This window comes from Equus asinus, chromosome 10 (genome assembly GCF_041296235.1).
Source record: "Equus asinus isolate D_3611 breed Donkey chromosome 10, EquAss-T2T_v2, whole genome shotgun sequence".
In the NCBI taxonomy this organism is placed as follows: Eukaryota; Metazoa; Chordata; class Mammalia; order Perissodactyla; family Equidae; genus Equus; species Equus asinus.
Genome location: NC_091799.1, coordinates 17,054,608 through 17,067,204, shown reverse-complemented (window position 1 = coordinate 17,067,204; position 12,597 = coordinate 17,054,608). Strand labels below are relative to the sequence as shown.

The following is a 12,597-nucleotide window of genomic DNA, read 5'->3' as shown; positions in this document are numbered from 1 at the left end:
AAGTGTTAAATACTCACTTAGGACAGTGCCTGACAGGTAACTGCTCAAGAAATGTTGGCTGTTCTTGTTATCAAGAACTCACCTTCAGCAAAGATTGTTCCTGATACCTTATGACAAGAAGACCATAACATGACGTGGCTTTGCCAATGAGAGTTTTAATTGCTAGAGGAACAGCTGTATTTCTAACGTATAAAAGTTGCTTTCGGGCATGATCTCCAATCATGTTTGGTAGGAGAATCCTCCCATCCCCTCTCCCAAAAAGAGCTAATGTGTCCAGCGGAAAAGGCAGAGAGGCTCTTTACTGACCAGGCCTTTAACCTGCTCCTCTGAGGCAAACTGATGCCCTAGAGCAGTGGGAATTGAGGGATGCATTTGGGTACTGGTTTTAAAGTGTAGATTTCCCATGCTCAGCCTCTGAGAAAGAGTAGCTGTAGGTGGTGAGGAGGATTCTGAAGTGTTGCTGTGTTGTTCCCAGGTGATTTTGCTCTTTGTGGTCTAAGGACCAACTACATGTTTGAGAAACCCTCCTTAGGGACATTGTATCTTTTCCCCGCAAAGCAGCAGGGCATGGTTGTATATCCTAGTTGTAAGTCCTTCTAGTTCTTCTGTGTGAGCTGCTGGCACCGTGAGGCTGCTGACAGGCGGGTGGTGTGGTTGTGAGACTGGGAAACAAACTCGGGGATGTCACCGAGCTTTAACCACTAGGCCATCAGGGCTGGCTTAAGACAGTGTACTTTTTCCAAAAACTATACAGATTTTGGTGTAAGAAATACCCAGAGCTTGAATTTGAGAAAACAAGGAATTCTTGACTGTATTGGTCTTCTTAGTCTCTTCTGCGACTCACTGCTACCTAGCTTGTTATAGACCTGAGTTCTGAAAGCAAATGCAGATAAATTAAAGGTCATAGATGCCCAGGCTGTTTGAAATTGGAAGATGGATGATCAAGAAAGAGTGATTTAGGGGCTGGCCAGTGGCGTAGTGGTTAAGTTGGCATTCAATAGTGAATGCTTTCTTGTTATCAGGAAAACGATTAGGGATTCCACACTGATTTTCTTTTTCTCTTAAAAGCCTTAACCCCTAGGAAAGAGATTTATAATTTTTAGGTGTGTTTAACTGTTTTGATGGGAAGGTACTGAGAGACAATTTTAAATAGAAATAGATTGAGCTAGTGCTTTGTGTCACAGTCTTAATGGGGAAAACATTTTCAGTTGATTCTCATAGTTAATACAGGTTGCATTCTTTTTGTTAAATGTTTAGTCCATTTTATGAGGATGTTTTTGTCTTTTCTCTGCAGATAAGCTTTCTCAGCAGTGTTAATTATTTCCGGTTACTATTCTAGGGCTGATTTAGGTTCTCACAAAATATAATCCCCATAATTTTGTTTGTTTGTTTTGGTGAGGAAGATTGGCTCTGAGCTAACATCTGTTGCTAGTCTTCCTCTTTTTTGCTTGACGAAGACTGTCCCTGTGTGCCATTCTTGCTCTATTTTATATGTGGGATGCTGCCACAGCCCTGGTTGCCGAGTGATGTGTAGGTCCTTGTCCAGGATCCAAACCTGCGAACCCTGGGCCGCCAAAGCAGAATGGGCGGACTTAAACGACTGTGCCACTGGGCCAGCCCTCCCTAGGCTTTATACCCCTTTCCTGAGAGAATTTCTTAATGGTTACGTTTTCAAATTTAATTCTAGTCTTTAAAAAAACCCAAAGTATGTTTCCTGAAATTCTAATTGCATGGATTTGGGATGAAGGAAGGAATTGGGGTAAGCCCATGGTGGGCAGGATATCTGAAGAGCTCACTGGGGGCAGGGACTGTATCTGCTGTGTGTTTCTTTATCCTATGTGTGTAGCGATGCGTGTGACACCTAGTGGGAATTCATTCATAAATTAATGAACATAGTACCATTGATCACTGTTCCACTCTACTTGGTTGAGAAAGTGAATTATAGCATGAAGTTACAAAATTTTCTGGAGGTGATGGGGGTCCTGAAATATACAAAGTCCTTTTCTAGATTGTTCTTCCTTATCGGTCACTACATTTTAATAAGGAAGGAGATTGAAATACTAAATTGAAGCATCTTCTTAGCATAGAAAACGTACTGTAATTTCTTAGTGTGTTTCATTAATTCTAAAGTACACATTTTTTCACACTTTAAATACCTGTGAAATTGGAATATGTTTTCTTGTTGATGACTTGTAGAATGTAGATAATCATGTGTCCTGCAATTAATGGCATCTTAAATGTGTTGAAATATGGTGGCCATCCTCATTTGTAGCACAATATCTGCTTGGTTTAGGTTAAAATCTTATATTTTAGCGTGTTTTTTTTTTTAAGGTTTTATTTTTTCTTTTTCTCCCCAAAGCCCCGTGGTACATAGTTGTGTATTTTTAGTTGTGGGTCCTTCTAGTTGTGGCATGTGGGGCGCTACCTCAGCTTGGTTTGATGAGCAGTGCCGTGTCCGCGCCCAGGATTCGAACCAACGAAACACTGGGCCGCCTGCAGCGGAGCACGAGAACTGAACCACTCGGCCCCAGGGCCAGCCCCACATTTTAGTTTCTTAATGTTTATTTTTTATTTATTGTTTTAAAGATTTTATTTTTTCCTTTTTCTCCCCAAAGCCCCTTGGTCCATAGTTGTATATTCTTCGTCGTGGGTCCTTCTAGTTGTGGCATGTGGGATGCTGCCTCAGCGTGGTTTGATGAGCAGTGCCATGTCTGCGCCCAGGGTTCGAACCATCGAAACACTGGGCTCCCTGCAGCGGAGCGTGCGAACTTGACCACTCGGCCACGGGGCCAGCCCCACTTAATGTTTATTTTGAACATCAAACTTCCAAGAACAGTAAAACAGGAATACCGTCCAAAATTTTAACAATTTGTTTTGCACATTGAGTTTCTTGCTTTCAGAGAAGACAAAATAGCTGTGAGACAGCTTAGTCAAGTTTGTACAATCTAAAAGAGCAAAATCACCACTGCTTTCTGTAATTTTCAGGAGCAGTAGAGAACTGTGGACAATTCTGCTTGGAAGGTCGGCTCTGAGAGAACTGGTAAGTGGTGGTGTTCTTGAGTGGATTCTATCGTTCTTTGTTTGTGTAGCTTATATTAGGGAAAAACCCTGCCTTCTCTTTGACCTAGGAAGTAAACACATTTTCTTATTCCTAAAACTTTGTAAACATGCATTCCCTTTTTCTCTCTGCTGAAATGCGGTGTGTCTTAGAGCCCGAGCCTCGCTGTATATTCTTCGTTGTGGGTCCTTCTAGTTGTGGCATGGGGGACGCTGCCTCAGCGTGGTTTGATGAGCAGTGCCATGTCCGCGCCCAGGATTTGAACCAATGAAACACTGGGCCGCCTGCAGCGGAGGGCACGAACTTAACCACTGGGCCACAGGGCCAGCCCCTCGGAATTTATTTAAAAAAACTGAATCTTGAAAACGTTTTGTGCACAGAGCTCTTTACCATAGCGTTATTTATGTTAATAAAGAATTACTGTCAGCTTAAGTGTTTCTAACATTAGAGGGATGATAAATAAATTATGATCTATCCACTTGGTAAAATATTATGCAACTACTAGAAAGGATGTTTATCAAGATTTTCATAAGAAGGTTAAATCATTTTGTTAGAGTGTTAAACAAACAGAAGGAGGGTGCAGAATTCTGTATTCAAAATGATTTCAACTGTGGGGGAAAAGGCATATTAAACAGACTCAAAGGAATATGTTACCCTCAGTGTGATCCTGGAGTATGATTCAAATTGCATTTTTATAATTTCCTTACTCTTTTCCAGAATCAGATTGAGGCAGAACTGAGTAAACATTGGCAGCGGCTGTTAGAGGGGCTTTCTTACTACAAACCTCCCAGGTATGGCTCTTCTGTGCGTGTGGTTAGAGTGATTCCCCTGAGGATCCGGCGTGGATGGACCCATCCTCATGTTAGGAGATTGCTGAGAGAACGCAGTTTGGTTACCAGGGACAAGAGTAAGGCACGTGTTTCTGTCTGTTGAAAGGAGGGGAAATTCCTTCTAGAAATACGGTATTGTTGAATCCAATTATGTAGCCCAAGTGTCTGGGCATGAGGACTTATTAAATATTGAGTCACTATTCTTAATATTTATTTTGGTCCATCAAGTTTGTGTGAGGCACTGTCAGCACCACATTCTGGGATGTAGCAGTGAACGATGATAATAGCAGCTGATGTTTATATAGTGTTTACTATGTGCCAGTTACTTTCCTAAGCATAGACTTAGCATAAGTTATTTAATCCTCACGTCAGCCCTTTGAGTTACGTACTATTTTTATTCTTTGTTCAAATATATAGATTTTCTTTTACTGAGCAGTTGGAAACAACAATGGTAAAATATAAAGTGGTTACAAAAGAGAATGCACCTTGTCGGAGTAGACTCTTGTTAATTCCTAGTCCAGATCTCATTCTGTTATGGATCATAGTTCCCAAGCCACCCTCATTTCCCTTCTACTTCTGAGCATTGGTTGATTTTGTTACGTCTTCACCTTCCATCTTCATTCTCTTAGGTTAGTGAGGATCTTTCATTTTTCATCCTGTCACCCCTTCCCCCATAATTGTTCTGAAGTAACTCCCAGACGTCATATTATTTTATCTGTAAATGCTTTACTCTGTATCTAAAATATATGGACTTTTAAAAAGGATAATCAGTATCTTATCACATTTAGGTACTTTTATTATTGTTTCCATTTTACAGATGGGGAAACTGAGGCACAAACAGGTTAAGTAACTTGCCCAAGGTCACACAGTAGTAAGTGGTAGATTTGAACCTGGCAGTCTTACTCCAGTGTCTGTGTTCTTCATCATCATTCTGTGTTGCCCTTTCAGAACTTATTGTTTAACCTTATGCTAGCCTTTGTGTTGGGGATTTTCTGTGAAATGTGAGTCTCTGTAAAAAAAATGCAACAAGAACAACATGCTTTAGTTCACAAAATGGACGTTTGTGGCGTTAGTTTCCTTTTTGAAAGAGAAAAGTTCTGTTTGTGGTAGCATGGGATTTGAAGTCTGACAGAAATGATTTTTTCATTTTTTTGTTTTTTTGACTGCAGGCTTTATTTGAATCTAACCTTTCTTTCTTTTCTTTTTTTTTTAACGTCCTCTTTCTTTCCAGGATACAATCCAGGGTACCAAATTGCATTTAGTTGTCATGTCTCCTTAGCATAGCTGTGACAGTATCTCAGTCTTTCCTTGTTTTCATGACCTCAAACAGTTTTGAGGAGGACTGGTCAACTGTTTTGTAGAAGGCCCTGAATTTGGATTTGTCTTCTGTTTTTCTCATTACTAGATTGGGGTTGTGGGGTTTGGGGAAGAATACACAGAGGTGAAGTAGCATTCTTGTCACATCATGAGAGGATGCATGTTGTCCATGGAGTCACTGGCGATGTTAACCTTGCTCACTCGGGTGGGGTAGCATGTGCTCAGCTTCTCCTCTGTAAAGTCCCTTTTCCCCCTTTCCCTCTTCTGTTGTTTGGCAGTGAGTCACCGAGTGTAGCCCACTCTCAGTGTGGAGGTGTGGTGGAATTCAGCTCCACCTCCTGAAGGGGGTAGCATCTATGTATATTATTTGGACTTCTTTACAGATTTCCCCTTCTCCCCATTTGTTTATTCACTCATTCATTTATGTCACTATGGACTCATTTATCTTTATTTTACGCTTCGTTTATACCTTGTTCCAACTTTGGCCATTGGGAGTTCTTTTAGGTTGGCTTCTGTGTCATTTTGACATGCCCCCATCCTTTTGTTTTCTGAGTTTTCCCTTACTTTCTGACATTACCAGATGCTCCAGGCTCATCCACTGTTTTCCCCACGTAGCTCTAGAATCAGCTATTTCTCCAAGGAGTCCTGGTACCTTTTATTAGAGTATAATATTAGAAACCAAGATTTGGGTGCTGAGTGTGCTTGCTGCTACGGGGGTGTCGTAGCTCCTGGGCTTTCTCAGTGGACGGAGCTGGGTAATATATGTATGTATACTAACGGACCTGGTTTTAAATGTCACCTCCACTTTGTGTTAGCTGTGGGATTTTTGGTAAGTTATTTATCTTTCTCAGTGTTGGTAATTCCATTTGTAAAATGGAGATCATAATACTTACCTTTCAGGATACTTTTAAGCATCAAAATTAATTACTGTAATGTAATATATTTACAAATAATATCATTAAAACTATAGTTTGTAACAGACGTATACTATAATTATTACTTGGGCATAAATAGTTCTTTGTTATGAAGTCTGTAAGGATGAACTTGTGTGTGTGTGTGTATGTGTGTGTGTATTTTGTAGGCATCTAAAAGGCAGAAAAAGGTATGTAGTAAAAGTATCTTTAAGTGCTTTTATTTTAAACCCTAGAGGGTCATTGAGAAAGAGGAAATGATTCATTGTTTTTTTTCGTAGTCCGAATTCCGCTGAAAAAGTGAAAGCTAATAAAGATGTAGCTTCACCTCTGAAGGAACTGGGTTTAAGAATCAGCAAGTTCTTGGTGAGTAAAAATGAGCACCGGCTCAGTTTATTACCTGCAGTGTGGATGAGAGTGGTTATATCGTTAGCGATTTTGGTGAAAATTCCTTTTATTTCAGTTTTGGAGATGAGATTGAGCATACTGTGTTTCAAAATACCCAAGTTGCAACTCTTCTTTTTAAAAGCCACAGATCAAGTTGCCTGACCTGGTTACTCCATATCACAGAGTTTTCTTCAGCACATGTGGTGGTCTTTAAATTGGCTAGATTGTATTTAAATATGTAGCTGTTTTCTTTTCATTTTGGAAACTCAGATCGCACCTCTATAGTACTGTTCTTGGTGAATCAGCACGGTTGTTTCTGACCTGTAAATTACATGTCAGTGACTGCCTCCTTTTTTCTCCCATTTGGGTTAAAATTGTTATGTTGTATGGAATCTTTTGAAAGGGTTTTTGTTGATTCAGGTTCTGTGTCCATTCCAGAGGACAAACCTTTAGAATGCTCTCATGGTATGTGGTTTCCTCACTTAGAACCTCTGTATTTCAGGGTCTTGATGAAGAACAGAGTGTACAGTTACTCCAGTGTTACCTTCAAGAGGATTACAGAGGTACCCGGGGCTCACTGAAGGTTTGTTGTTATGTGCAGCTCCCTTCTACTTTTATCCTTTTCCTTGTTGGTTTGAGATAACGTAGGGTTTTGGTATCAGTTCTTTGCAGCAGGGGTAGGTGATGAGATATGGTCCTTCTCAGAAAAGACTAAAGGCTTAAAAAAACATACTTAAGGGGCTGGCCCCCGTGGCCGAGTGGTTGAGTTTGCTCGCTCTGCTTCGGTGGCCCGGGGTTTCACTCGTTTGGGTCCTGGGCATAGCACTGCTCATCAAGCCATGCTGAGGCGGCATCCCACATGCCACAACTAGAAGGACTCAAAAGTAAAATATACAGCTATGTACTGGGGGGCTTTGGAGAGAAGAAGGAAAAATAAAATCTTTAAAAAAAACCCCAAAATCAAAGAAACAAAACACATACTTAAGCTGAGTTCTGGCCTCAGACTTGGAGGGGTGGAGAGGTCAAAGATTGACATGTTAATTATAGAATCTCAGGGTATCAGAGCTGAAAAGGACCCGAGACGACATCTGGCCTTTTCAGCCCCTCATGTTACATATGAGGAAATGGAGCCCAGAGTAGGGGGCCGAGAATTGAGCACAGACTTGGATGTGCTTAGGTAAAAACTTTCCAGAAATGAGTGGGCGTTTATAATCTTGAAGGGTGAGGTGAGGGTGTTTACCTTTTTCTTTGTTAATTGAGTTTTGCTTATAAGATGGCTTCTTGACTGTTCTTTTTTCCTTTAGTCAGTACTGCAAGACGAGAGGCAGAGCCAGGCCCTAATCCTGAAGGTCAGTAGTAGTCACCCTTTCCATTCTTTGGTGTAGAATTGGGTAATGGCTTCTTGACCTTGTTCTCCCGAGTATTGCTGGCCTTTGCCTCTTGTGTTAGGTGAGCATTGAGGTCTTAATGGAGAAGTTTATTAACTCATTTGTGAAAGGAGGCTCTCTTATCCCCTGGACCCAGCTGAGGGCTTTTTCCAAAGGAGATTCTTCAGCCCCTGGGGGTGAGAACTGGTTGATGGATATTTCTTCTCTAGGTGTAAGTGCAACAGGATTAATTTGTATTTCTTTATTCCTTTATATTCTCCCTCCCAGCCTCTCAAAGCAAGCTTTTCACCTTAGAATCTCATTTTAAAATGGTATTTCACCGTGACTTCTGAAGCAGTTTCCTATTTGGCATTTAGTGAGAACTAAGTACATTAGTTACAAACGATTATGACATATACCAATAGTATTTTTATATTTTCCTTTGTGTATTTGGCCCATCCGTTTATAGTGTTGTGTGTACTTGAATGCTCTGAGAAATCATGCTAGAAAACTTATTCATGTTATTAAATAATTCCTTTTATGTTGCATGACTTTACCCGTATACTAGTTCATGAAGGTCTTTTGCTTGCTTTTGGCCTAGCAGTATGCTTCCATTTCTGTGATTGCTTATAGAAACTGAACTTTTCCCTTCATACCTTTAAGTGATCTCTTTATGAGTAAATTTAAAATTGAATATCTTCTTTACAAAGGTGAGTTACTGATTTTGAATCTTTGGGTTCTTCCCAGATTGCAGATTATTACTATGAAGAAAGAACCTGTATCCTTCGTTGTGTCTTACACCTTCTCACTTACTTCCAAGATGAAAGACACCCCTATAGGGTAAGCCCATTTCGTCATGTTGGTTCTCTTTACCCTATAAAATTCAACTCTTGTTAATAATTTTATATTATTCATATTTGTGTTCATTTGAATATTTACCTTTTACTGTAGGCATAAGTTGCTCTGCTTTGGATTTTTTTTTCAGGTTGAGTATGCAGACTGTGTTGATAAATTGGAGAAGGAGCTAGTTACAAAATACAGACAGCAGTTTGAAGAGCTTTATAAAACTGAAGCACCAACGTGGGAGACACATGGAAACCTCATGGTATGTGGTTAGTGGGGCCTCCTATAACTCTTGGAGAATTGTATACCCTGCCTTTCGAGCTCCAAGTAAATTATTTATTCATTTATCAACTTAAAACGTTTGTAGATTATCATTCTTCAGAGAAGTTTAAACATGTTATATGGATTAAAACATTGATGACTTCAACTAATGGTACTTACTTTTGGACCTTTTCCCTTGTCTTTGTCTCTGCAGTTAATTTACTTTCTGTTCTTACCAAAAATATTCTCTCAGTGGTTAAATGGTTAAGTCTAAAACCGAGATTCCATCTTCTTTATTATCATTATCTATTAAGTGTGCGACACTAGTTTGATTATTTTATCTTAAATCTTAAAGCAATCTACATTTATAGATTAGAATATGACCTTTTTTGTTTTGAAAATAATACACATGTTTATTAAAACAATTCAACGAAAACACAGACAGTAGCTATTTAAAATACTGAGTAGAAGGGCCCATTTACAATGTTAATGAAAGCATAAATTCCTCAGGAGTAAGTTTACAACAGTGAAAATCTAAATGAAGGGGACTTTAAAATGCTGTAAAGGGTGTATCAAAGAAGTTGTAACCAAGTAGAAAGATGTGCTACATTCTTGAATGTAAAGACTCGGCTCTGGAAGTGTTAGTACTTCCTGTGTTAACTTGTAAGCTTAGTGCCGTCCCAGAAAAAATACTAACGAGTGTTTGTTTTGCCTTTTAGTTTGGAACTGGACAAACTGATTCTAAAGTTCATATCAAAAATAAGTAGGAATACTAGGAAATTTGTTTTTTAATAGATTGGCATCTGAGCTAACAACTGTTGCCAGTGTCCTTTTGTTTCTTCTTCTTCTTCTCCCCAAAGCCCCTCAGTACATAGTTGTATATTCTAGTTGTGAGCGCCTCTGGTTGTGCTATGTGGGACACCACCTCAGCATGGCCTGATGAGCAGTGCTATGTCCATGCCCAGAATCTGAACTGCTGAAGTGGAGCATGCGAACTTAACCACTCAGCCACAGGGCCAACCCCAGGAAATTTTTGAAAAAGGATAATAATGAAGGAAAATTAGCCTTATTAGATAATAAGACTACAATAATTTTAAGCATGGTATTGGCACTTGAATAAATAGATCGACGAATAGAGCGTAGTAGGAAGTCTACCTATAGACCCAAATACTGATAGAGAATTAGTGTATACTAAAGGTGGCATTTCAGATCAGTGTGGAAATGTTGGATTATTCAATAAATGCTGTTAGAACCATTGGGTAGCCATCTGGAGAAAAATTGAACTGTATCTATTTCATACCTTCTACCAAAAGAAAATCAGATAGATCAATGATTTAAATTAAAAAGAAATTCAACTATGAAAGTACTAGAAGAAAACAGATTTTTTTTGTATGTGTGAGGACGATTGTCCCTGAGCTAACACCTGTGCCAGTTTTCTTCTATTTTGTGTGTAGAACACCACAGCATGGCCTGGTGAGTGGTGTGTAGGTCTGCACCTGGGATCCAAACCTGCAAACCCCAGGCCACCAAAGTGGAGCATGCAAACTTAACCACTACGCCACTGGGCCAGACCACAGGTGGTTTTGTTTTTATCTTTTGAAGTGTAGAAGACTTTTTATTTTATTTTATCTTTTGAGGAAGCTTAGCTCTGAGCTAACATCTGCTGCCAATCCTCCTCTTTTTTGCTGAGGAAGACTGGCTCTGAGCTAACATCCATGCCCATCCTCCTCTACTTTTTATATGTGGGACGCCTACCACAGCATGGCTTGCCAAGGGGTGCCATGTCCGCATCCAGGATCTGAACTGGTGAACCCTGGGCTGCCAAAGCGGTATGTGCAAACTTAACTGCTGCGCCACTGGGCCAGCCGCTAGAAGACTTTTTAAAGTAAAAGTCAGAAGCCATAAAAAAAAAAAAGACAAACACAGTAACATCAAATCAAAAACTTTTTCAAGGCAGAAACCAAAAATAGCACTATAAAATTGTCAAAAGATTCACATTATAAAGGATGTTTAAAATAGAAAGAACTCCTATAAATCACTAAGTAAAACCAAATTGAAAAATAGGCAAACCAATGAACATGTTCACATGACAACACTCTTGTCTAAGGGATGAGATAATGGGTTCTCACTCATATTTCACTGTATACATTGGTATGTTTTTTAGTGGAAAACATTATCACAGGATCTAAAAATTGAAAAGCACGTATTTCTTAACCTAGCAGTTCCACTTTAAGTTTATCCTATGAATACATTCACACTTCTGTGAAATGACTTGTGTAAATGACAAATCTGTAGTACCTCCTCCCCCTGGCTTTATTCAGGTATAATTTCCATCCAATAAAATTTACTCATTTTAAGTATACAGTTTGAATTTTGGCAATTGTATATAGTTACATGCAGTGGCCACTTGTATGATCAATATATAGAACATTTTGTCTCCCCAGAAAGTTTGCAATCAATCTGTGACCTCTGGCCCCAAACAACCACTAATCTGCTTTCTGTCACTATATTTTTTTTAAATTATGATTTTGTTTATTATGGTAAAATATACATAACTTGAAATTTATCATTTTAACCATTTGTAAGTGTAACTGTCATTATATCTGCCTTTTCTAGAATTTTATATAAATGGAACCATACAATAGGTAGTTTTTCTGTTTAGCTCCTCTCACTTAGCTTAATGTTTTTGAGATTTGTCCATATTGTACTTCATTGCACTATACTTCATTCCTATTTATGGTTGAATAATATTCCATTATTTGGATATACACGTTTTGTCTATCCATTGATTAGTTGGTGGACATTTTGGTTGTTTCTGTTTTTTGGCTATTATGAGTAATGTGGTAGATCTTTGTGTGGACATAGGTTTTCATTTCTCTTGGATGAATAAATACCTGAGAGTTGGATTATTGGGTCATATTATAAGCATATATTTTTATCTGTATAAGGCACTGACAAACTGTTTTCTGTAGTGGCTGTACCATTTTCCATTCCTACCAGAATGCATGAGAATTCTTTTTGGTCCATATCCTCACCAATACTTAGTGTGGTCACCGTTTTTAATTTTAGACATTCTAATAGGTGTTTAGTGTTTCCTTGATGACTAGTGATGTTGAGCATCTCTTCACATGCTTATTTGCTTATATCTTTTTTGGTGAAGTGTTTATTCAAATCTGGTCCATTGTTTTTATTGGGATGTTTGTCTTATTATTGAATTTTAAGAGTTCTCTATTTATTGTGGAGACAAGCCGTTTGACAGACAGATGTTTTACAATTATTTTTTCCCACTTCATGGCTTGTTTTTTCTCACCTTAATGTGTCTAAGAGCAAAAATTTTAAATTTTGATAAAATCTGTTTTATCAGCTTTTTTCTATTATGATTCTTGCCTTTTGGCCCTTGTTTAAGAAATCTTTGCCTAACCTAATGCCACAAAGATTTTGTTTTCTTCTAGAAGTTTTATAGTTTTAGCTCTTATATTTACGTCAGTAATTTTTAGTTATTTTTTGTGTATGGTGTGAGGTAAGGGACAAGATTCATTTCCTTCACATCTAGAGAGCTTCTTCCAGTACCATTTATTAAAAAGACTGTCTTTTCCCATTGACTTATCTTGGCATTTTTGTAA

The 12,597-nt window shown here is 38.7% G+C and overlaps 1 protein-coding gene across 4 annotated transcripts in view; it reads left to right on the top strand.

Annotated features, from left to right (window-relative positions):
* The window catches only part of NUP188 (nucleoporin 188), a 47,188-nt gene that overhangs the window by 3,086 nt on the left and 31,505 nt on the right, over nucleotides 1–12,597 (top strand). For 3 of the 4 annotated variants that reach the window (XM_070518561.1, XM_014863499.3, XM_070518563.1), the window contains exons 2-8: nucleotides 2,986–3,040; nucleotides 3,776–3,849; nucleotides 6,398–6,482; nucleotides 7,006–7,086; nucleotides 7,808–7,852; nucleotides 8,618–8,710; nucleotides 8,856–8,975. In XM_070518561.1, the coding sequence (XP_070374662.1) occupies nucleotides 2,986–3,040; nucleotides 3,776–3,849; nucleotides 6,398–6,482; nucleotides 7,006–7,086; nucleotides 7,808–7,852; nucleotides 8,618–8,710; nucleotides 8,856–8,975 (553 nt within the window). The remainder of the gene's footprint in view (nucleotides 1–2,985; nucleotides 3,041–3,775; nucleotides 3,850–6,397; nucleotides 6,483–7,005; nucleotides 7,087–7,807; nucleotides 7,853–8,617; nucleotides 8,711–8,855; nucleotides 8,976–12,597) is intronic. The other variant, XM_070518562.1, reaches the window with a different exon arrangement.